The sequence below is a fragment of the Patagioenas fasciata genome, chromosome 11, assembly GCF_037038585.1.
Source record: "Patagioenas fasciata isolate bPatFas1 chromosome 11, bPatFas1.hap1, whole genome shotgun sequence".
Classification (NCBI taxonomy): domain Eukaryota; kingdom Metazoa; phylum Chordata; class Aves; order Columbiformes; family Columbidae; genus Patagioenas; species Patagioenas fasciata.
In genome coordinates this window covers 13,473,808-13,497,184 of record NC_092530.1, presented here as the reverse complement: position 1 = coordinate 13,497,184, position 23,377 = coordinate 13,473,808, and the positions used below count along the sequence as shown (strand labels likewise).

The window sequence follows — 23,377 nt, the reverse complement described above, 5'->3', positions numbered from 1 at the left end:
TGTAAACGTGCATATTCTTGCATACCTACACATGTACACGTGTGCATGCACACCTATGCGCATGCACACCTGTGCACATGCACATACACACGTGCACACCCATGCATTTGCACCCACGCACATGTGTGTGTGCACACCCACATGTGCACACCCATGTCCATGCACATCCCTGTACCTCCCACCACGCCATGTCCACTCACACACAGGCACTACCCCCTAAAAGCAGCAGTGCCCTTGTTCCCAGAGCTCTGGGGGTGACAGGAGCGGAGTTAAATGAAAATTTGGGATGCCAGATGTGGCAGATGGACAGCGCACAGCAGAGCTTCGTGCAGGCTCATCTCCAAAAGCGTGGGAATGGCTGCGGGAGCACCCGGGGCCTGGCAGGCTGTGGGGAAAGCTGGCGGCTGCCGTCATCGGGGCGGCCGTGACCCAGCCTTCCCCGCCGAACGTGCAGCCCAGAGCCTCTGTAACTCCTCTGTAACTCCACCTCAGAGCGGGACTGCATCCTTGCACACGGAGGAGACCATGGGAGGGACGGCTCTGGAGAGCCCGGAGGATTGTCGCTTTCTGGACGTAAGTTCGTGGCTTGCTTTGCTACCGTGCAGCTTGTCAGCATGATAAATCTCTGATATGCCTGTGTGCTCGTCTCTCCTTGAATCATCATCCAACCTCTGGCTATGGCTGTTTTATCATTAATTAGGCAGAAGCATCCAAGACGCAAAAGAAGACCTGCACCAGATACCAGGTCTGCGGACTGCTCCTCAGTGTGCTGCTCATTTCTCTTATTCTGATATTTTTTGGTGTCAAATATCTCTGGAACCCAATACCCAGAAAAGTAAGTAAAGACTCTTTGATCTGGCGTTTCTGAGTGCGCTTCCCCAGACAGAGCTGTCCCCCCGACTCACTGAAACTTTTAACTACACCCTGACACCCAGGCAACTTCACAAAATGCATTTTCTCAGACCACAAGTATTCATGGGACTTGAAAATCTTCATATTATTCATAACTAGCTTTGACTTAATACGCGCTGTTTTTTTTCCTCTGTTGCTGCATTCTTTCCCTAACTGACAATTATAGGGGATGGGAGCTACACCACGAAGAGTTAAAGTTAGTCTTATTTCACCAGCAGCAAATTTTATGACAAGTAAGAAAATATTTTCCATTTCATTTCAATTATCTTGCCAGAAACTGGTGGAAAAGTCATTATGCCACCGCATAAAGAGGAGAGAAAGCCAGGACGCAGTGGTGATTGATTGTCACGGATTATATTTCTTACTTTAATGTGTCTGCAATGTAAGGGGACGGTGAGACGGATTAGCTTTTGGAGGAGCTCCTGCTAACTGGATTGTGCTCGTTTATTCCCAGGTCCCCAGACAGATGCTGCTGTAAGTGCCGAGCGTGCCTGGGGTGGCATCTCTGCCTATTCTGGCCAAGAACTTGGCAATTCTGCCAACCTCCTCTGTTTTTTTTTGTCCCATACCCAAAGAAAATAGCTTAACCTTGAAGCCAACAGCCTGCCCAATGCTCCCCATTGCTCCTCTTTGACTTGCCATGCTCTTTCAGGAGGCTCCGTTCTGCAGCCTGGTGCTGGTGGGCTTTGCCGACTCTTAAGAGCATCCCTAAAACCCCCAAGTACGGCCAAAGTGGCCTTTTTCCCATGGTGGCACCTCCTCTGTCCTCCACTGGAGCTGCGCCAGGGCTGCCCTCCCACGGGGCAGAGGAAGCACCCGCTCGCAGGAAACTTTGTCTTCTTATCATCAAGTAGAAATAAATCCCCCCCAAGATATAAAAGAAAAAGCAATAAAAGCCATATGTGCTTCCAGGCTCCTGCCAAGACAGTTATAAAGTCTCTACTGTTCCTCGAAAAACAGGGTGTGTGCCAGCCATGGGGGGAAGAGGCTGTTAACCCCCGCAGGGGAGGTTTTCTCTGAGCCAGAGGCAAAGAGCCATTGCCGCAGCCTTGGAAGGGTTATCCATGGCGCTGGTCCTTGGCTCCCATGGCCTGATGGAGGTCTGGTATTTCTGAAAGCCCTTCACAACACCTGATGGATGGGTGAGCGAAACACAAGGTCACGGGAGAGCAAAGATGTTCCCGCGGTGGAGCCTGGTGTCCAACATCGCCGCATCTGGCATCGCTTCTCCAGCTGGTCCAGGAGTCCTCTGGGAACAGCACGATGGGGGAGGCTGGGAGCTCCTAATGCTTGAAAATATAAACCAAGTGGGATTAAACTCTTTAAAGAACAAAAAACCCCTTTGAGTTCCCTTCGTGCAACTGGAGAGTGGAAAAAAATCTTTAAAGAAGACTTGTTCCTCTGAGGGGTGGCCTTGGACATGGCGCTGCCCTCTGCACAGCAGCATCCGCGCCGGTGGCACCACGGGTGAGCGAAGGCGATGAGTCAGCTAACAAGGGGCTCGGCGTGGCCTCGCAGGGGGACATATTTCAGCAATTCGCAAGCAAGTGCATTTTTAGCCCTATAAAACATCTCACAGCTCTATGAGCAGCACAGAGCCAGCCAAGCCCAAATGGGTTTGCTAGCTACTGTGCTGGCAAAAGTAATTCTTCCTAAATGGCAAGATACTCGAAGGTAAGGTGCCATCCGGGATCCTACCCTCCTAGAAATGATTTATGGCACCGTGCACTTTTTGTCAGTCAAAACCGGCGGCCTTCCAGCCATTTTAAGCTTCAGACTGTCTTTGCCATAACATAAAATCCATTGACAGCTATATATCTTGACAAAAGCCTCCTGCTGACTAACAGGAGATGCTCATGGCTGCCAAGGCGCACATCGCTCTCCAAACTCTTAAGCTGGGGTTACTACCTGCACAGGCGGTTCTGCAGTTGCAAAATGGGGGATGCTGATGCATCTGGGGGTGTTGATGGACAATGGGCTGAACAGGAGCCAGCAGTGTGCCCAGGTGGCCAAAAAAGCCAACAGCATCTTGGCTTGTATCAGAAATAGTGTGGCCAGCAGGACTAGGGAAGTGATTGTGCCACTGTACTGGGCACTGGTGAGGAGGAAAAAGAGGCTGAGGGGAGACCTTACTGCTGTCTACAACTACCTGAAAGGAGGTTGTAGCATGGAGGGTGTTGGTATCTTCTCCCAAGTAACAACTGATGGGAAGAGAAGAAACAGCCTCGAGTTGCACCAGGGAATGTTCAGATTGGATATTAGGAAACATTTATTTCTGGAAAGGGTTGTGAAGCATTGGAACAGGCTGCCCAGGGCAGTGGTGGAGTCACCATCCCTGAAGGGATTTAAAAGATGTAGAGATGAGGCTCTCAGGGACATGGTTTAGTGCCAGACTTAGGTTATTGTTGGACTCAATGATCTTAAGGGTCTCTTCCAATCAAAATGATTCTATGATTCTATGAAAATATTGTTCAGAGGCTTTGAACCCCCTGACAGGGAGTGACATGCAAGAAGCAGGGGCCTGTGAAAGGGGGTTTGGGTCGGGTTGCAGGCAGAGCCCTTGCTCCTTGCTGAGGCGCTGCTGTGGGACCAGGGCACTCTTTCTCCAGCTCCAAGACTGTACCAGGGGACAAACAGGGGTTTTCCATCTCCGTGCCTCCATCACTCCCTCCTCCCCTGCAGACTTGAGGAGTTTTACACAAGCACTTTGCTTCCACATGACACCATTTGATTCAGGAAATGAGACTCCCCAAGGCTCGTCAGCTCTCACCATGCCAGCGGGATCATTTTTGTGCTTCAAATAGCATCTGCCACTGCTCATCCTGTAAGGTCAGACATCCACAGGGACTGGAGGGCTGCCGGGATGGCTGAGCGCACCGAGCACCTGTGAGGAGGAGAGGCTGCTCCCCCCGGAGCTGCTCCCCCCGGCTCCCCGTGGGGATGAGTGCCGGCGGGAAGCCGGCTGCTACGCCCTCAAGCTCTTCAGCAGCCCTCGAGGAGGTCTTTGATCCGCAGGCAATCCCTGATCTCCTCCAGGCATAGAGAGGCTTTTACCTCTGCCTTTCCAGGAAAAACAGAAGGCGCAGAGATGGAGCAAGCGAGCTGGGGATGATACTATGGAGCAAGTGAGCCGGGGACACAGTGATGGAGCAAGTGAGCTGGGGATGCAGTGGTGGAGCAAGAAAGACAAGGACACAGTGATGAAGCAAGCAATCCAAGGTTGGAATGACAGAGCAAGAAAGCCAGGCTTTCCCAGAAGGGAAAGCAAGGTCCCTTGGGCTCAGGACTTCAGTCCAGCCTGGGACGTAAATGGGCTCATGGCACAAACAGCAGCGGCAAAGGCTGAGACATGGCAAAGCTCCTGGTGCAACTGTGGGATGAGCATCTTCTTCCAGGCTTGACACACTTGTCTCCGCACAACCTGGCCTCATCCTGCCCCACTTCCCATCCCCAGTGGCTGGGAGCTGCCTCTCCTTGCACAACCCAAATGATTGCCCCATCTCAGAGCCGAGATGCAAGGAACCAAGCAGCCCCATGGTGGGGTGCCCAGCACCAGGGTCAGGCACCCAGCAGCAGCCCACCTGCCCGCTGGCCACCCTGTTAAATTGGATGGGGGCTGAGGTGACCCCTGTGCTGTTTTGGCCCTCACAGGTTTACAACATGGAGCACACGTTCTTCAGCCACGGTGAGAAGAAGAAGATTGTGATGGAGATCGACCCACTGGCCAGGACAGAGACCTTCAGGAGCGGGAATGGCAGTGAGGAAATCCTGGAGATCCATGACTTCAAAAATGTGAGTGCAGCAGGATTTGTCCCCGGGACCCTGCCTGTGGTCTTGCAGCAGGACAAATGGGATCCCTTAGGATGCTGTGGGGTCGCTGGAGCAAGACCTGGAATTGTCAGGGAGACCCACGTCCATATGCAGCCTCTCTGGGGATGCTCTCAAAGGAAAGGAGATGTGTGTCTACAAAAGCTTCCACCAGTATTTAATAGCAGTGTGGTTCAGTTCCAATGAAATACATCTTCAAAGCAAGACCTAGTTATTGGATTTACCCTTGCAAAGGAATGCAATCATCATAAATCTATCCGAGCTCAGTACATTTGTCTGTCTGGAGAGAACTAAAACCTCATGACAATGTTCTAGGTTGTAGGCTCTCTCTGAAACCTAATTAAAATTTGTAGGGAAATACCTTGTGCAGTGACATATGGCAAAATTTTCAGCTAATAGCCTAGCAGAAACTGGATGCTGAATGTTCATATAACCATAATGGTCAGGTGCTATTCTGCATATTTTTATTTATGATAACCAGAGCTCATGATAGTTATATGGAGAAGAGGAGCAAAGTAAAAATTTTATCACTATCTTCCTTAAAATATTTGTAAAAAGCCCAATTCTCCCAAACTATAAAATGCAATATCCCTTAGGAGAATCTGTTAGTACATCTTAGCACTCTTGCTGAACAGAGTTTGCAGAAAAACATCAACAGGAAAAATACAACTAAACCTTCATCCAGCTGTACCTTCCATTCAATGGGGTTATTTATCCTCCTACTTTGCCCTGACTGCTGCTTTTTGTGTTCGTTTTGGTGCTATAGGGAATAACTGGCATCTTCTTTGTCGGACTTCAAAAATGTTTCATCAAAGCTCAGACTAAAGTTCTACCTGAGACCACAGAGGCCAAGATTCCCGAGCTTGAGGTAGGTGAATAAAACAGGACACCTTTCTTGCCCCCATGAAATCCCCCCTTTCCTTGGCCTTGGGAGCGTGGCCACTGTCCCCACTGCCTTCCCATCTACTCCAGCCTTCCCAGAGACTCCTCAATAAAGAAATAATGAGTTATGATCACTTCATGAAATGATCTTATTTCAGAGGCCTGCTTGTAAAAACAGCAAGTGGAAAGAGACAGGATTAGACAGCCAACAGACAAAAACCTCTCTGCACAATACCGGAGATCAAGAACAATAATCCTGTTGTAGTCAAAAGGTCACAAAGCAGCTCAGGATTAGCAGGCACTAAAAAGTCCATAAAATTGTTTTCTCCAAGAATTGAGCCTCATGTTCTCAAGCCGGATGAGGCAGGAGTAATGAATTTAAAAGAGCAGCCGCGTTAAAGAAATGTGATTTGAAAAAGCACTTGGCAAACAGCCCTGGGAGGTGGGAAGTGCAGGGCTGGGGCCGCCTCCCCACCCTGACCTTCTCCCACTGCTGTGCCCCACCACATCCTGCTGCCGGGAGTCTCACACTTTGCACGATGCATGGAAATAGCGTTTAAATCCATATTTTAACCCCTCTCTGACAGCGTAACCTGGGGTGATGCCTCTGTCCCTTGAAAGCAATTGTCCTCTTTCCCTGTCCCCTTCCCCAGTGGCACAGCCCCTTGGCACAGCCCTCCCACCTCCATGTTTGCAAGACAAAGGGTGATAGCAGATTGAACCCCCCCTCAAGGAAGCCATTGCAGATAAAACACCAGCAGGACACGTTTGAAACGAAGCGTGGGCAGAAACATTTCCCTGAATCATGACCCAAATTCCCAGACACTGATTCTTTGATTATGCCATAAGAAGCTAATAGATCTTTTCGGCTGCCATCATAAAAGGGATATGACTTCCCAGGCTTTAACAGAACATTGCCCCGGGTAGAGAGCTGAAATGTAAAACCCAATGAGATAAACATAGATTTAAGCTCTAGTCATCTCTTCCCAGCACTGCCAGGTTCTTCAGACAGCACCTGCCCAACCCCCCAGCTTTCACCAGACACCCCAAAACCAACTCAGGCTGGTCAGGTTGTGTTGGCGCTTTCCTAAGACTTCCCAAAGCCATACGGAAAAACTCTATAAAAGAGAAATACAGCTCTAGACACCTTCTGGAGAGAAAAATGCCATTTGCCGGCTTGCTCTGTGGGCTACCACCACCAACCTACACAACGTCTCCTTGGCAAGATAGCTCAGCACAGACACATCCAATAATCTTTATATATCTCCCTCCCTAAGTGCCTGCCAAAACACACCATGGACTAATGCAACAGCAGAGACATGTGGTATAAATTACAGAATACGGCCGTGCAAAGAATTTCTGTGAGGAATAAATTAAAGTGTTCGATCACAAAATCAGTAGCAGAAGGAGAGACAAATTAAGTAGTAAGAGCAAAGCAGAGGGGAGATGTTTTAATCTTGGGTTTTAAATGAGCTGGGGCACTCCAGAAGGCTCTTCCATATGGTGGGGACTGCACAGGAGAAGGCTCTTTGAGCATGATGAACAGAGGGAGGAGAAAGCGGGGTGGTGTTGGCTGAGAGTGGATAGGACAGAGAAGGCTCCTGATGGGTCTCCCTCCATGAGGACCAGTGGGTTGTTGCATGTGCACCCAAACAAGCACCACCATCCAAGGCAGATGAAGTCCAGCTGCTCTCTGGGAGGGGAGAGGTGCCTCTGGGTTAGCCAAGAAGAGGATAAGCAGCCAGCAGTGGGGAGAGGGTGTCTCACCACGTCAGGGTGAAATCTCACTCTTCTTTCAGGGAGAAGAAATCACAAGCACCTACTTCGAGCAGTCTGTGGTCTGGGTGCCTGGGGAAAAGCCCATTCAGAACAAGGAGTTCCTGAAAAGCTCCAAAATTTTTGACATCTGCAGAAACGTGACCATCTACTGGATCCATCCAACGCCAATAGCAGGTACAAGGAGCCACTTCCTCCCCGAAGTGCTCATTAATCCCTTCACTGGGACCAGTCCTGCCACCTGCCCATGTCCCCACTGCCATTTGCCCCAATACAACGTGGTGGAAGCCTGTTCCTGCCTCATTGTATGTCTCAAACACAAACACAATGTTGGCCATGACCACAAGAAAACCTGGCCAATGTAACAGCAGGGGCTGAAGTTTCTCTCTGCAGAGTGCTCATCTCTGCTGGCTTCCCACTGCCCTGCACTTTGCAGAGTAGCCACCCTCCTCATAACAAGGCACAAAAAAAAAGAACCACCAACCCAAACCCTTTGTACCTGCAAAGAAACGGGCACTGCTGGAAACCGGGACGCCTAAATTCTCGTCACTGCATGAACATCAGAGCTTTAGCAGACATCTGCATCTAAATCACACAACGGGGTTGCCACCTCCAGCTGCTCGCTGCACAGCCCTCGCAGAGGTTGTGGCCTCGGAGATCTGCCAGTGTAATTACCTGCTCTCTCTAACCCACTTCTCTCTGAATGAGCTAGTTTAAAAACTCCTACCGAGAAAACTTCCTCTGCTCTGCTGCCCCCCAGGGTGACAGGCAGCTCATGGCCATCAATGGTCCTGGGAGCAAGTGGGTATCAGAGATCCCCGATGCAGAGAGAGGCTGCTGTCCCCTTTCTGCTGGCTTTGCCTGCTGTCCCCTTTCTGCTTCCTTGGTCACTCCTGTTCGACCTTGCCACAAAGAAAATTAGTGTCACTGTGGGTCTTACCTGAGTCACCAACAGGTGCTGTGGCTGAGTATAATCTGCTCCCAATCACATTGACTTGCTGATGGTCTACAAATCCCACCCTGCAGCAGCAGAACCCACCACAAGGGCCTATATAAGGGGGACTATAGGAAAGATGAGGATAGACTTTTTAGCAGGGCCTGCTATGACAGGACAAGGGGTGATGGTTTTAAACTAAAGGAGGGGAGATTCAGGTTAGACATGAAGAAGAAATTTTTTACACTGAGGGTGGTAAAACACTGGCCCAGGTTGCCTAGACAGGTGGTAGATGCCCCATCCCTGGAGACATCCCAGGCTAAGCTGGACGGGGCTCTGAGCAACCTGATCTGCATGAAGATGTCCCTGCTCATGGCAGGGGTGGACTGGATGAGCTGTGAAGGTCCCTTCCAACCCAAACTGTTCTATGATTCTATGAGGACAGGCTTCTCTGCACCTGCAGCCCTGTGCAGGGAGTGCCAATACCACCCATGGACACCCAAAACCCACGAGTACAGGGAAGGTATAAGCCATGTCTTCTCTGCCCCCTCCTCCTGCATATTTTCTCCTACAGCCCTTCACTCAAGCTTGGTAAAAGTAGGAGGCAATGGAGCACAGCTGGTTCACTGGTGCAGTCACTGAGGTTGGAGTGGTTTCCTCTTCCTCTTGAACCACAGAATTAAATTTTGGTAGAGACATCAATGCCCATTGCTGCATTTGTCCCCCTGCTCCCTCACTGTTGATGTTTGGGCTCTTCCTGTAGCTCCTGAGCTGGCCGACCTTGAAGGGACAGAAGAAGAGGACCCTGAGCTGCTTGTGAACAACCAGAGCTGGTTGGACGGGGAGAGTGAACACGAGGTGGAGAAGGATGCGCAGCCAGGGCCCAAGCGTCGGGCACGGCAGCTTACCGAGGAGGACCTGCCCGTCAATGACTATGTGAGTGTGGGGAATTGCATCCTGGGGGTGTCCTGGGCATGGCCCTAGGGTGTCCTGGCTTTGCTCCTTGGAATGTCTTGTTCATGCTTCTGGGATGTCCTGGTCGTGTTCCCAGGGTGGTCTGGCCATGCTCCTAGGGTGTCCTGGTCATGTTCCTCAGGCGCCCTAGCTGTGGTCCTTAAGGATGTCGTGTCCATGCTTCTGGAGTGTCTTAGCTGTCTTCCCAGGGTACCCTGGCCACATGTCCCCCTCTCTCTCCACGTGTCCCCCTTCGCTGACACTGGATTTTCCCGCAGTCAGAGAACGGGCTGGAGTTTCACCCGCTGTGGGACGAGCGAGGCTACTGCTGTGCCCAGTGCCGCCGCGCCAACCGCTACTGCCGGCGGGTCTGCGAGCCCCTCCTGGGCTACTACCCCTACCCCTACTGCTACCAGGGTGGGAGGGTCATCTGCCGCATCATCATGCCCTGCAACTGGTGGATCGCGCGGATGCTGGGCAGGGTGTAGCACCCACCCACCCGGCGCTTGGGTACTGCCCTGCACCCGCCTGCCGCACCACGCCCGTCCAGATGCATCCTGACGCAGCTGATGTGCAGGTCGTTACCTGATTGATTGCTGGCCAGCGTGCGGCACCTTCACTGCCTGTCCCCCTCCCCGCATCCCCCACGGGGCTGGGGGAGGCCGTGCTCGAGCGCATCGCTGCCACGCTGAGCAGCAAGAGGCGAACAATAAATGTCTTGTATGAGCAATTGCAAAGAAAATGGAAAGTCATTTTAGTCTCAGTCTGTGATGCTTAATGGGTCTTGAGAAGTGATCTAATTGCTTGGCTGCCTCGTCACGAGCATCCATAACTCAGGTACCGGGACCGCCGGCGCTCGCCTCGCTGGGAACGTGCGGAGGTCCCTAATTTGCTCCCTGACGGCACTGGTCGTTGTTCAGCACGTCCCATGTCTCTGTTCCAGCATGTTCCCATGTGTTTAGCAGTTATTGGTGACAGCTCAGGGGTGCCACCAGGCCCCTCAGGAGCAATGTGCAGCATGACACCATGCAGGTAAGGCAGAGGCAGGAACAGGCACAAGATCTCCTGGGGAACCAGCAGCCAAAGCCAGAGGGAGTGGAGGCACCGAGAACCCCCAGTGCCATCAGCTGTCCCCAGTTGTGATCAACAAATGGGCAAAACCTGAGCTGTGGGAGGGAAAAAGAAAATCCTTGACACTGCAGCTGCCCTGAGTAGGATGCTGCCTGTGTGCTGAGGGTTAAGAGCATGTTAACCCCTGCTCAAACCCTGTGCACCCCCTGACAGCCTTCTCTGCTTGTGGCCATGGTGCTAAGGCCAGACCCAGGTTCCAGCTCCTGTCCCTGGGACCCAGCTGCTGCCCAGCAGCTTTGACACACCGGGTAGGAGAGGAGCCTCACTGCGCCGCTGCTGCATTACATTCGGTAAGGCAAAGGCTTGCTGGTCAAACAGCAAACACAAAAGTTTAAATCCATGTTTCTTGCCCCGGGGAGAGGCTGGAGATGCCAGCAGCTCCAGCAGCACTGTCCTTTGCTCTGAGTGAGCAGTGGTCAGTGGAAGATGCACACGTTTGCATGGGGCTGAAGAAACCCGCTTGGCTGCTGGCCTTCTGCTTCAGCACTGTTACACAACTGCTGTTATGAAGAAAATTCAATTACAGAAGGTATTTGTAAGCATAAGTGCACCAGTGAACACCAGAGAACTCCGAGCTGTAATGGTCCAGAGGTTACTGGTTGGCCCGGGATGAGCAGATTGCCTCCCGGGGTCTTGCTGCTGTTTAGAGTGATCTAAGCTGAGAAATTTCCAGGAGATGAAAAGCCAAGGCAGCGTAATAGAGTAAAATATCTTAATATTTATTGTGTCTCAGGACAAGAGTTCTACTCGATACAGAAAACGAGTTAAAGCAGCATAAAATACTGACAATCAAGTCACAGCTGACTCGGTGCAAGGACACCTACCAAGGTAAAGGCACCAGGAGCTACATCACCAAACCTCGCTACAGCTTACAAAGAATCACTACAGCCTGTACTTTTAAAAGTACAACTATAAAAAAGTATATAAAACCCAGGGATGAGAGAAAGCTTGGCAACAAGCCGAGACCTTGCTGAGCCAAGGGCTTCAGGCAGACAGGGCTGTGTTTTAATGGGGCAATAGCCCCATCTCGAGAGCAACTGTGTCCATAGAGCAAGGGGATATTGAGGGGTTGCCTGAGCTGAGGGAAAGCATCACTTTCTGAATGAAGGCACTGGAGATGAGCACTGGGAGTCCCATGGGGCTGCCAGTGTGGTCGGCTTCGGCACGGCACTCGAGCACAGCGCCGAGGAAAGAGCCAGGGGCTGCAGCGCCCGGCAGAGCACGTTTGCTGTAACCACCGCAGCTACACTAATTATCCCACGTGGTGGCACAGCAGAGTAGTGTTAGGACAAGTCCCTGAGTGCACCAGGACAGCTGCTGCGCTCGTTTCTATGAGCTAGTTGAGAAGATCAGTCAGTTCAAAGGAAGATTTCAGGAAGCAGCATCCAGAGGAACACTGGAGGTGGTGGCATCCTCTCTGGCTGCAGAGAGCACATCCTGGAATGCACAAGGCAAAGTGTTGACAGGGCTGGATTTACACACAGCTTAAAATGATGGAGCAGACACAGTCTTGCAGGACCCCTCTATCCCCACACAGCCCCAAAAGTGGTACCCACTGCTGTGCTGACCAGGCAGCAGCCTGGGATGCAGAGGCAGTGCACCACGCTCACATCACTGGGCAGACGTACCTGATCACAGCTACACCATCTCATACTGGTTGTTTGTGATGTACTGGGACAGGCAGCAGGCGAGAATGATGCCAACCAACTGAAAAACAGAAAAAAACACATCAGAGATAGCCAAAAACAGGTTGCAGTGATTTAGGGGACATGCCTGACAAACTGCTCCAGAACATCAGTTTCATAAATTCCAAAGATGAACAGTGGGATTTATAAACCACAATATGGGCAGCCATGCTCTGCCTCAGTGTAACGGAGAGTGGCTGAAGCGGAGGATCCTGGCAGGTACCAGCCAAACAAGCTCCTCACAAGAAATGTTCCACATCCCATCCTGTTACATTTTGCTTCATGAAGCATTTAGTGTTTCATGGCAATTTTGGAGATTACACAGATATCAGGAGCGTCACAGCCAATTAAGCAGCCACTAGAGAACAGTAGCCACCTCTCCCTGTTGCAAAGACGGCCAGGAAGCAAGGCTGCTGTTTTCACATCAGCATCTGAAGGACACGCTATTGCTATCACAATGTGGCCTCCTGGCCCCTTACAGACATTTAGGGCCAGATACTGAACGAGTTTGACCTACACCAGTAAAGTTAGAGGTACATTTGTATGATGGGTCCCAGCCGGCCACATGACATAGCAAGGCTTGCTTTAAAGGCAATAAAAGCCAGGAACAGGTTACAATTCCCAAACCTGGCATCAGCCAAGATAATTTCGCAGCTGGGAGCATGCAGCTCACAGTTTGCGTGTCGGTCACGTCTTGGTGACCTCATGGTGAGCACAGCCAGACTCAGGAGGGGATTGGGGCGAGCAGCCGGGTGCAGTGGAGCAGCTCCGGCTCTCAGGCTCTCCCAGCCGCAACCGAAAGCACTTGTAGCACAAACTGCAGCCAGGGGCTGTCGGCTCCCACCTCTCCTCCAGTGCAGCGCATCCGGTACGGGAAACACACGGCGACACGCTCATTACAGGAGAAATATCTTGGCAGGGTTGTTTCTCCACATGCTGATGTGGTCAGCCGGTGGTCCTGGCCACCAGCATGCCAGACTAAGGGGAGGGTGAATTCAAGCCACTCCAAAGTCAAGGCCAATTGAGCTTGCTCCACAGCTGCTCAGCACCCAGCAAGCTCTCACAAACCCACTAAAAAAGGGTTGGCTGTGCATCCTGCAGGTCCCACTACAGTGCACTGGGAAACCCCACCGTGGCGTCAGCATGCCCAGCGCAGCAGAGTTGGGGGCAGGGGCCTCTCAGTTCCTGCTGGGATAAAGCTGCTGCTGCGGCTCCTGCAGGAAATGTCCTGCAGGATAAAGGAAAGGAGAGGTTGGGGAGCAAGAGGGGGAGGAAGCAATCGCAGGGTAAGGCAGCACGTGGGGTGTGAGCTGCCAGCGTAAGCTGTGACCCGCAGGCACTCACAGTGTTCCAGCCACACAGAAGAGATGCCAAAATACCTCCCTGATAAAAAGGAAGGTCAGTGGGTAGGAAAAGGAAAGGCATGATTTGATCCCGGCTAACAGCAAATGCAGGGAGCTTGCCCAGGACAGTACAGCCTGGGTTTTCTGGAAATCAGTTGTTTCAGACAGGAGCTCTTCTCAAATAACCTGGGCTCAAGGAAACAGAGCTGGTGCTTCAGCCCTGGGTTTAAGAGACTGGAGACTGTACAGTGGTGAGATTAAACCCAAGGGGAATGTGCAGAATAGCTGTTTCTCCCTGGCTGAAACAGGCCGTGCCTTTTGTACACACACTAGTCTCACAGAAATTAAATTCCTCCGGAGACACACTAGCTTCACTCTGCACTCCTGTGCCAGCCAGCAAGGGAGAGTTACCTGGAAGCACGCGATGCCAAAGGAGATGCCAGCCACAACGCTCATTTTTGACTCCATTGTTGACGTTACAAGGAAAAAACAACCCTGCAGAGGAGGAAAAGCAAGCACATGGGTCCAGTGCTTTTCACACTCCCTGAGCACAACCCAGCACCTCTCCAGAGCGCCGGCAGCTGCAGGGAAAGATGCTCCTGTGCAGGCAGACGAGGGTTTCTGGCTGACACCATCCTGCCTGGCCTTGGCAAAGTCATTTCCCTGTCAGCGCTGCCAACCAGCCTCCCAGCCCAGCGGCATTATCGAGGGCAGCGCTGCCCTTGGGCTGCTCCCAACAGAAGCCTTGGGTTGAGCGAGGTGACTCATCAGAGGAACGTTCCTTGCATCACTTGGCCGTCTCTGCCAGATGAGGTCACCTGTGCTTACCAATGGTCAGGACTCTGCACGGCTGACGAGAGACGCCAGCGCTGCTGAAACTAACTTTACTGAGGAATTACCTCCTTATTCACCCTTTGCCCCAAACACACAGCCCTGAGCGCAAATACTTGTGTGTCCAACTGGTCCTGAACCTCCAAGGAAGAGGTGGGGCGAACCTCAGACATGAGGGAAGGCTCATTCCTTCACATCTTCCAACCCAGGGGGATCCCAGGACCACAGGGTGTCTGCAAGGAGAGAGCAGTTCTCCTTCCAAGCCTCCCAGGGAAGGGCAAGCCCTTCTCCACCCACCAGCTCTGTGCTCCCCACCTCCAGGACTGGCAGGGGGGTATTTGAGCTTAACTTACATCCACAAACACTTTCAACTTGGCTTTTCTCACGTCCTTCAGATCCTCCTCTGAGCAGTCGTCCTGGCTCTTGCAGCAGCTGCGGGGGATGCCCCTCTGAGTGAAGTACTCAGTCTTCTCCCAGTCCGAGTAGTTCTGCACCCCGCAGCAGTGCAGCTGGAGGGGGAAGCATGTTTGGGGAGCACAGTCACACCAGGGTACTGACCGCCTCAGTCCTACCACTGCTCCCGCAGCCCTCCTGCCCTCACCTCTAGGAACTGCCCCCATCTCACCAGCATCTCCTCCCAAACCCAAAAGCCTATGGTGCAAAAGAACCCTCAGCACAACGACAGGGACGATGATACCACAGGGGGGTCCCAAGGGACATCCCCCAACCACTTGCCAGCCTGCGGCACTCACAGTTCTCTGGATGGTGTCAACGGCCTCGCTGTGCCGATCCACAGTCACATTGTAGTCCCTCAAGGCCAGGTTGAGGTTACTCTCAAAGTTGGTCTTAATCTGCAAGAGAGAGGTCTCTGCAGCGGTGGCGTTCCCTCCCGCCTTCGGGACCCATGGTCCCACATTAGTCACGTCTCAGCGATGGCAGGAATGACTCCGGCCGTGGCCACCAGACTTTCCCCTGGCCACTCAGGCAATTAAACGCTGTATTAAAGGGCAGGCTGTACTGCGCTGTGGCGGCAGGGGTGCTGTGTGTAATAACAAGGATCTTACATGCTGTCAGTTCCCCCCCAAGCAGGCCGCTCCAGGAGTCCTTGGAGTAGCTTTAGTTACAGGAAATATTGCAAAAGATAGATCAAAGCCAGAAATGAAAGTCCAGGTCTACTTTGCCTGTTCTAGTGGAGGGGCAGCGTGCTCCGCTGGGTGTATACTGTGCCCAGCCTTGTCCTTATGGGGACCTTATGGGTCCTTATGGGGACCAAGCTGCTCTTCAGGCTGTTTTAACCTCATTTTAGCTAAACTAAGCACCACTGCCAGCAGCACCTCTGTGCCTCCAGCAACATCTGCTTGGGTTAAAACCAGCAGAAAACTCGCTCTGCAGCATTGGGAGACAGCAGCGGTCACCCAGACTCACCTCGTGCCTGAAGACGAACCCCACGACGGCGGCCACCAGGACGATGAGGAAGATGAGGGACAGGAGCATGGCGTACTGTGGGCAGAAAGGGTGGGATGGGGTAGATGGGATTGGGTAGGATAGGATGAGATGGGGTGGGATGGGATGGATGGTGTTGGGATGGACGGGACAGGATGGGGTTGGGATGGGACATGTCCGGATGGATCAAGACAGGTGGGGACAGGTCAGGAGGGGATGGGACCCCATCCCACCCCATCCGGGGCCATTTACCAGCTTAAGCATCCACGTGCTACCGCGGCAGGTGGCGAAGCAGCCAAAGGTGCCCAGAAGGACGACGACAGTGCCAGCGCCCACCAGGACAAAGGGGACATTGGTGGCCTTCTCGTCCAGCAGGGAGAAGTAGACGGCTAGGCTGACCCTGCCCCAGACGCCCACGGCCAGCAGCACGATACCCGACACCTGGGAGAGAGAAAAGCCGCTGCGGTTCGTGACTGTCGCGACAGGGCGGCGCGCCCGCGACACGTCGTGGGGCCAGGACAGGGCGGGGCGGTCGCGGCCCGGCGCTCACCCAGAAGACGAAGGTGTAGGTGAGCAGGACGCTCTTGAGACAGGTGATCACCGGCTTCGTCTGCAGCCGCCGCGACGGGGACGCCATGGCCGACACGGGCCGATCCTGCCGGGACGGGCCCCGCCGCGCCCCCGCCCCGCCCCGCCTGGCCGGAGGAGGCCGAGCGGAGGCGGTGGTTGCCGAGTGCTCACGGAAATGGCCGAGTGAGCCCGAAGGCGCATCGCTCCGCCCAGCGAGGGCGCCCCCTGCCTGTTCCGTGTCACTTTCTACCTGCCCCGTGCCACCGTGTGCCTCTTCCGTATCACCTTCTACCTGCCCGGTGCCACCGTGTGCCTCTTCCGTATCACCTTCTACCTGCCCGGTGCCACCGTGTGCCTCTTCCGTATCACCTTCTACCTGCCCGGTGCCACCGTGTGCCTCTTCCGTATCACCTTCTACCTGCCCGGTGCCACCGTGTGCCTCTTCCGTATCACCTTCTACCTGCCCGGTGCCACCGTGTGCCTCTTCCGTATCACCTTCTACCTGCCCGGTGCCACCGTGTGCCTCTTCCGTATCACCTTCTACCTGCCCGGTGCCACCGTGTGCCTCTTCCGTATCACCTTCTACCTGCCCGGTGCCACCGTGTGCCTGCTCCTTGCCATCTCCTGCCTGCCCTGTGCCACCCTCTCCCTTCCCCATGCCACCCAGTCCCGGTCCTACTGCCCCAGCAGCTCCACCCCGTCGTGGCCCCCCAGTACTTGCCCAGGAGGTGTCCCCCTACAGAACAGGGAGCGGTAGGGGCAGTCACCCTGTGCCCTGGCACATAGCACAGCCGCCATGCCAGCACGCAATGGGCATCCTGCCCACCATGGGGCGAGCACCCTGTGCTCTCCTTAGAGACATCTGCAGGCTGCGGGGGCTGCAGGTTTGCCGGCCAGCGTTCCCCACACCCTTCCTCCTTCAGCCCAGGCAGCATCAGCCCCGCAGTGGCCTCCCAGCAGCCCTCTCCTGCTCAGGACAGCTGTGTTATTAATTAGTGTGCTTACCGGCCTGGCTGCCACATAATTGATGTATTCAGGCAGCATGTTTCCCCTCCACCCCCACCCCACCCCGAGCCAACTCTCCTACCTGTCCATGCCAGGTTCATCCCTTGTCTCTCCTCACCCGTGCAGTCCTGTGCTCCAGAGCCAAAATCCCGGGTGGCTCCAGCTCCTGTGTCCACTCCCACCCGACCCCATAGGACGTGGGGTGGCGGGTCCTAACGAATGTGCTTTATTACCTCGGCCTCGTATGGACTGAAGTTCAGCTGGAAAACAGCTGGAAGCACTTGCCTCTGGATGAGTTTTGGAGCCTGCCGTCTGCAGTGAGGTCTCTCCCTCCCTCCTGGCGGGAGGTGGAAAAAGGGTCCCGGTTCCTGTGGTTTTGTCCTCGGCCCCTCAGGACCCTCATTCCTGGAGCCCAGCAGGGCTGGCAAAGGCTTGGCTCAGCTCTCTCCTGTGTCAAAACCAGCTCCTGGATCTTCTGCTTGCAAAGAAAAAAATCTCACAACCTTTTAAAGCCTCGGAGAAGCAGGAGGTGCATTGGAAAACGGGTGATCCTGGGATTTATTATTTTTGACAATCTCATCACTTTGGGCCTGACTCACGGCTTTTGAATGTTGGGGACGGGCAGCAGAAGGGAAAAGTAGGTTTGCTCAGCAGAGGCAGCAAGGACAGGCAGGACAGTCAGGCAGCCTCGTCCAGCCCCCTCTCTGTCGTCGCTGGGGTTCGCAGCTGCCCCTGGACCCAGTACGGCAGGCGGGCTGGCCGGCCCCCAGCCCCCCCAACCCTTGGCATGGCGCAGGAGGCGGCCCCCGTCCTGCTGGTTGTCCTCGCCAGACTGGTGTCATCCACGTGGCATGAAGGTGAGAGCTGGGGTTGTACGGGCACAGCAGGGCTCCCCGGGGATGGCAGCCGGCAGGGTCCTGCTCCAAACGGGGGGCTCACGGCAGGGAGAGAGGAAAGGAGGGGTGCCCTGGTACAGCAGTGCTGGGGAGAGCATCAGTGCCTATGGCGTATGGGGTGCCTGTGGGGTTGCACTGTGGGGTACGGGGAAGAGCGGAGCGGGGTGCTGGGAGGCATCCAGAGAGAAGCGGAAAATCAGCCTCTCCATCACGCCCCTGCCTGCAGGAGCACAGCTTTCCTGCTGATTCCCTGCTCCCGCAGGGGCCATCAGCCAGCAGATGTTTGCCTGGACAGAACGCTCAGATCCAAATCCCCTTGCAGCTGAGCAGCTGGGTCAAGGATCAAAAGCCTTTACCCTGTTTGGGGCTGGTTTCCCTTTCCATTCTCCTGCCCCTGGCCCCTGGTCCCGCTGCCAGCACAGCTGGCTGGGGATGCTCCTGCCCGGCACAGGCAAAGCTGCAAGCTAGCCCCAGGTGAGAAGAAAGGGCAGAGCCTGCACTAAAAGGGAACATCGCAATTAAATGGCACATCTGCCTGTGGGGACAGAGCATACCCCGTCCCCACTGTCCCGATGGGGGCTCAGCAGCCCCTCTGAGAAGCATTCGTTGCTCTCTGGCACATCCGCACTGCCAGCCTCATGTGTGCCAGCCCTGGGCTCATCTCAAGCCCCTCTGCTCCTCAAGGCAGCCATGGCAGCAGGGGAAGGGCATCAGAATAAAAAGCTCTGTGGAAACGAGTGGGTGCCTTAACAGAGCTTGTGGGAAGCGTTGGGGAGCTGCTCTGTAGTAAAGTTCATGTTGGAAAGATTTGTAATGCAGTTTCCTCCCATGACGGCAAGGCTGCTGTTTGGTTCAGCCTCGGTGGATATCCCCTTCTCAAAACGGGTAGCAAGGGGAAGTGAGATGAATGCAGCCGTGGTGGGTCTGCTGCTTCACACGAGGTCCCCTCCTGGGCTGAGCCTCCCCGCCATACCGGAGTGGGGACCGCGGTGGGGTGGGCTGGAAGCGAGGAGGGGGCAGCGCTGGCGGGGGCTGGCGGAAACACGGCGGAAACGTGAGCTCAGTGCTGGGGAATGCCGCGGCCGGCTGAGACGCCGCTGTGCCGAGGGGCCGACGGGAAGGGTGCCAGCCCTCTCCCCCTGCTCGGCTCCCTCACTGCCTGCTGCTCCCATGGGGACATGATGTGGGACAGAAGGTGGCCTGCAAGAATGGTGCAGTTATGTCCTCCCGTGTCCATGGGGTCAGGGGCCCCTCTGCACAGCATGAATGGCATGGGGCCAGCAGCTCCAGCCAAGCCCCTCCAGCAGCTTCATCCTTCCCTGGTGTGTGAGGGGCTGCATCCCCCCCAGGCCCTCTTGGCCAGGGGCTCCACTGGGATGGGCAGGAGAGAGCAGCTTCTTCCTTCCCTCGGGACAGCCGATGGCAGGGTCGGTGCCACGGGGACAGTGGAAGAACTTCTCAGCAGCACGAAGCCAGGGGTCAGTGCCAGCCCACTGCGCCAGCCCTCATTTCCTTCCGTAACCGCAGCTGCCCCTGCCAGTGTTTAGTCTGCGGTCTGGTGCCAGCGCATATCTTGTCGCAGGGGACTGGGCTCGCTGTCTTCCCAGCTTAACCCTTGAGGGCAGCCCCAAGACCAGCAGGACAGAGTCTGCTGGGGGCTGTGAACACTCACTGGACAGTCATGGGATGTCTTGAGGTTGGAGGATGCAGCTGCCCAGGAAGACATTGTCACCTGGATGCTGCTGCTGCCATGAACCATCACACAGCCCCCTTGTCTATCTCCTCCTCCCTAGGGTCTGGCTATTACACAGCCGAGAGCCACGCCAATGAAGTGTACGTGGAAGAAGCCCCTCCCGATCCTGCCCTGGACTATCGCAGAGGTAACAGCACCTGAGCCTATCTCTCATGTCCTCGTGGGGAAACTGAGGCATGGCAGAGCTAGGCACCCCCCTCACCTCCCTTCTCTCCCCCAGTGCCCCAGTGGTGTGCCACGCTCAACATCCACCGCGGAGAGGCCACCTGCTACTCGCCCCGGGGGGGCTCCTACCGCAGCAGCCTTGGGACACGCTGCGAGCTGAGCTGCACCCGCGGGTACCGGCTGGTGGGTCCCAGCACCGTCCAGTGCCTGCCCAGCCGCCACTGGTCCGGGATGGCGTACTGCCGACGTGAGTGTGCCCTGCCATTGGCTCACTGGTGTCCCCACGGGCACCTGCGGCAGCCAGGCCTGGGCACTCTGCCCACTAGCATGGCTGGACCGTCGCTTACCTCCCCTCTTTGCTCTCTCCATCCCAGAAATCCGGTGCCACATGCTGCCCGCCGTGCTGCGGGGCACCTACGTGTGCTCGGCCGGCGTGCAGATGGATTCCCGCTGTGACTACACCTGCCTGCCTGGCTACCAGCTAGAGGGTGACCGGAGCCGCATCTGCATGGAGGACGGGCGCTGGAGCGGGAGCGAGCCAATCTGTGTAGGTAAATTCTCACCCTACTGTCCTCCCAGCCCCACACTGCTGGGGCACGCGAGGGCAGGCTATCCTCCATCCCTGGGGTGCCTACAGCTATCATCCCTACATCTGACCTGACCATTGCCAGGTGCCGGCTCCTGCACCCCCTGTCCCTGGGACCCCTGTCCCTGCTGCTCCCCAAGGTGCTGTTAGTCCTGAAGCAGGGGCTGGCGCAGGCCACGCTGGTCTGGGATTGGGTCACTCTGTGCTGGCATTCTGGGGTGCCCAGGCTGTGCACAGCATCCCTGGGGTCACTGAGCATCAGGGATGGTGCCCAGCTCTGGTAGCCCAGCCCCAGCCCCCACGGGTTCCCCCACTCCCTCTCCTCCCTGTGCGCAGATTTGGAGCCTCCCAAGATCCGCTGCCCGGAGTCCCGTGAGCGGATAGCTGAGCCCGGCAAGCTGACCGCCACTGTCTACTGGGATGCCCCCCGCGTGAAGGACTCTGCCGATGGCATCATCAAGAGGTGAGGATGGAGGCACTGCCGGCACAGCTGGCAAGGGCTGGGGGCCAGGCTGGGTGCTCCCTCCCAGGGCCCTGATGGAGAAACCCGTGTGCTGGGTGCAGGGTGATGCTGCGGGGCCCAGAGCCCGGCTCCGAATTGCCTGAAGGAGAGCATGTGATCCGCTACACTGCCTACGACCAGGCGTACAACCGAGCCAGTTGCAAGTTCAGCGTCCGTGTCCAAGGTGAAGCAGGATCCCCTGGGGCTGCTGGGTGCCCCCTTCCAGCTCCAGGCTCTGCACCCCACAGCTGAGGCTGTGCCTCATCACCCCCAGCCCTCACCCAGCCTCCCCTTTTGCAGTGAGGCGCTGCCCCGTCCTGAAGCCTCCACAGAACGGCTACATCTCCTGCACCTCTGACGGCAACAACTACGGTGCAACCTGCGAGTACCTGTGCGATGGGGGCTACGAGCGCCAGGGCACCTCCCTGCGCGTCTGCCAGTCCACCCAGCAGTGGACGGGCTCCCAGCCCCTCTGTGCACGTAAGTGGCATGGGACAGCGGGGAAACCTGTTTGCAGAAATGCCCAGTGCTCAAAGTGCATGTTGCCCAGTAAGGCAAAGGGGTGGGGAAGAGGTGATTGTGTGGGGGGGAAAATGGCATCTCCCCACACGCTGGCCTCTCGCCCCAGCCATGCAGATCAACACAGCTGTGAACTCAGCCGCCAGCCTGCTGGACCAGTTCAACGAGAAACGCCGCCTCCTCGTCATCTCAGCTCCCGACCCCTCTAACCGCTACTACAAGATGCAGATCTCCATGTTGCAGGTGAGGAAACGGTCCCACCGCCCCCGTTCCCACCCCACCCCCCCCCAGCACCCTCTCACCATGCCCCCTCTCCACAGCAAGCTGCCTGTGGGCTGGACTTGCGTCACGTCACCACCGTGGAGCTGGTGGGGCAGCCCCCGCATGAGGTGGGACGCATCCGAGAGCACCAGCTGTCTCTCAGCATCATCGAGGAACTCAGGTAGGGTAGATTGGGGGCTGCCCTGGAGAGCCAAGTGCCTGTGTGAGGGGACAGGGGATAGGGATACCTCTAGCAAAGCAGGAGGCTGCAGCTGGGTTCATGGACAGCCCCTTCCTGCTGCATCAGAGGGGCTTGTGCAATGTGGGGACACCCCCAAATAGAACATCACCAGACCCTGAGGAAGAGCTCACAGCTGAGGAAGAAATGGGAGCCACCATCCCGGAGGACCCGAGCACAGTTGCATGGGGTGGGCAGGCTCAGCTGCCCCCAGCCCTGACCAGCAGCTCTCCCCTGCACCCCCAGGCAGTTCCTGCACCTTACCCGCTCCCACTTCAACGCGGTGCTGCTGGACAAGGCGGGCATCGATCGTGAGCGCTACATCTCCCCCGTCAACCCTGATGAGCTCTTCGTCTTCATCGACACCTACCTGTTGAGCGAGCGGGAGGCAGAACGGCGGGCACAGAGCGGGGACCCCTGCGAGTGAGGCAGTGCCGGGGAGAACCCCCCCTCCACCGCCACCAGCCTCGGGGGACAGACACCTTCCTTTCCGCTTATCTAGTCGCCCACTGTAGAGGAAGACCAGGGTGCTGAGGACCTCCAGGGGAAGGGGAACCCCTCTCCAGCTGCTCTGGCACAGAAAGGTGAACAGGGACCACGTGCCCGCAGCATCCCCACTGCCCAGCAGCCAGGACCAGCCTCCGGCTGTGGTGTGGGATGGCTCAAGCCCAGCTGGGACCACGGCAGGAGATGCCAGAGCCCCTGTGCTCAAGCCCCAGAGCAGGGGGAGAGAAGAGACCCCAATACTGGGCTGCCAGAGCAGGGGAGAGCAGGCAGGATAGGCAGAGAACAGCACAACAGCCTCTCATGCAGTAGCTTCACCCTCCCTGTGACCATCCTCACCCTGTGCACAACCTGAACCTGCTCCCCCTGACCTGGGGTCAGTTCTGCCGGGCAGACACTGTTGCCAGGGTCCTGCCGGAGATGCCAGGAAACCTTTACTAAAAGTGAATTGCCCCACGCTTAGCAAAGCCAGTAGCATCCATCTGCCCCATCCCTTGCTTTCCTTTCCACCAGCCACAGGGCAACCCTTCCTGGGAACTATTTCGACAGTAGAATAACTTGAAATAAATAAATTTGTACAGAAGTCATGACAGAGAGCGAGCTCTGGGAAAGCAATCCTTCCTGGGGGCCACTACTCCCAGCCCCCCCGGCTGACCCCA

The 23,377-nt window shown here is 55.6% G+C and overlaps 3 protein-coding genes across 5 annotated transcripts; 2 read left to right on the top strand and 1 right to left on the bottom strand.

The window, feature by feature from the left end:
• Positions 1-249: 249 nt before the first annotated feature.
• TNMD (tenomodulin) lies at positions 250-10,028 on the top strand. Its single transcript, XM_065846795.2, has 7 exons — positions 250-573; positions 701-835; positions 4,564-4,704; positions 5,507-5,608; positions 7,422-7,575; positions 9,096-9,268; positions 9,565-10,028. The coding sequence occupies exons 1-7, from the start codon at positions 274-276 to the stop codon at positions 9,772-9,774; spliced, it is 1,215 nt and encodes a 404-aa protein (XP_065702867.2). The 5' UTR covers positions 250-273; the 3' UTR covers positions 9,775-10,028.
• Positions 10,029-11,115: 1,087 nt separating this feature from the next.
• TSPAN6 (tetraspanin 6) lies at positions 11,116-17,487 on the bottom strand. Of its 2 annotated transcripts, none has more exons than XM_071813473.1 (8): positions 17,377-17,487; positions 15,972-16,160; positions 15,702-15,776; positions 15,029-15,127; positions 14,630-14,785; positions 13,857-13,940; positions 12,046-12,124; positions 11,116-11,854 (listed from the first exon to the last, which is right to left on the bottom strand). In XM_071813473.1, exons 2-7 carry the CDS (start codon positions 15,981-15,983, stop codon positions 12,056-12,058), a joined length of 495 nt encoding a protein of 164 aa, XP_071669574.1. In that variant the 5' UTR covers positions 15,984-16,160; positions 17,377-17,487; the 3' UTR covers positions 11,116-11,854; positions 12,046-12,055. The 2 variants fall into 2 exon arrangements, with proteins under 2 accessions (XP_071669574.1, XP_065702750.1); XM_065846678.2 differs by lacking the exon at positions 17,377-17,487 and adding an exon at positions 16,270-16,429.
• A 112-nt stretch (positions 17,488-17,599) lies between these two features.
• SRPX2 (sushi repeat containing protein X-linked 2) lies at positions 17,600-23,304 on the top strand. 2 transcript variants are annotated; one of them, XM_065846677.2, is made up of 10 exons: positions 17,600-18,151; positions 19,984-20,070; positions 20,164-20,355; positions 20,483-20,659; positions 21,031-21,157; positions 21,259-21,380; positions 21,497-21,676; positions 21,825-21,958; positions 22,036-22,157; positions 22,461-23,304. In XM_065846677.2, the coding sequence occupies exons 1-10, from the start codon at positions 18,082-18,084 to the stop codon at positions 22,639-22,641; spliced, it is 1,392 nt and encodes a 463-aa protein (XP_065702749.1). In that variant the 5' UTR covers positions 17,600-18,081; the 3' UTR covers positions 22,642-23,304. The 2 variants fall into 2 exon arrangements, with proteins under 2 accessions (XP_065702749.1, XP_071669572.1); XM_071813471.1 differs by lacking the exon at positions 20,164-20,355.
• Positions 23,305-23,377: the final 73 nt, after the last annotated feature.

Coding starts and splice junctions, on each gene's coding strand:
- SRPX2 (XM_065846677.2), top strand. CDS start 18,082: ATGGCGCAGGAGGCGGCCCCCGTCCTGCTGGTTGTCCTCGCCAGACTG. Junction 18,152..19,983: donor GTCATCCACGTGGCATGAAG/GTGAGAGCTGGG, acceptor CCTCCTCCCTAG/GGTCTGGCTATTACACAGCC. Junction 21,959..22,035: donor TGCAGATCTCCATGTTGCAG/GTGAGGAAACGG, acceptor CCCTCTCCACAG/CAAGCTGCCTGTGGGCTGGA.
- TSPAN6 (XM_065846678.2), bottom strand. CDS start 16,356: ATGGCGTCCCCGTCGCGGCGGCTGCAGACGAAGCCGGTGATCACCTGT. Junction 15,777..15,971: donor GCACGTGGATGCTTAAGCTG/GTAAATGGCCCC, acceptor TTCTGCCCACAG/TACGCCATGCTCCTGTCCCT. Junction 15,128..15,701: donor GGTTCGTCTTCAGGCACGAG/GTGAGTCTGGGT, acceptor TCTCTCTTGCAG/ATTAAGACCAACTTTGAGAG.
- TNMD (XM_065846795.2), top strand. CDS start 274: ATGAAAATTTGGGATGCCAGATGTGGCAGATGGACAGCGCACAGCAGA. Junction 574..700: donor AGGATTGTCGCTTTCTGGAC/GTAAGTTCGTGG, acceptor ATCATTAATTAG/GCAGAAGCATCCAAGACGCA. Junction 4,705..5,506: donor AGATCCATGACTTCAAAAAT/GTGAGTGCAGCA, acceptor TTGGTGCTATAG/GGAATAACTGGCATCTTCTT.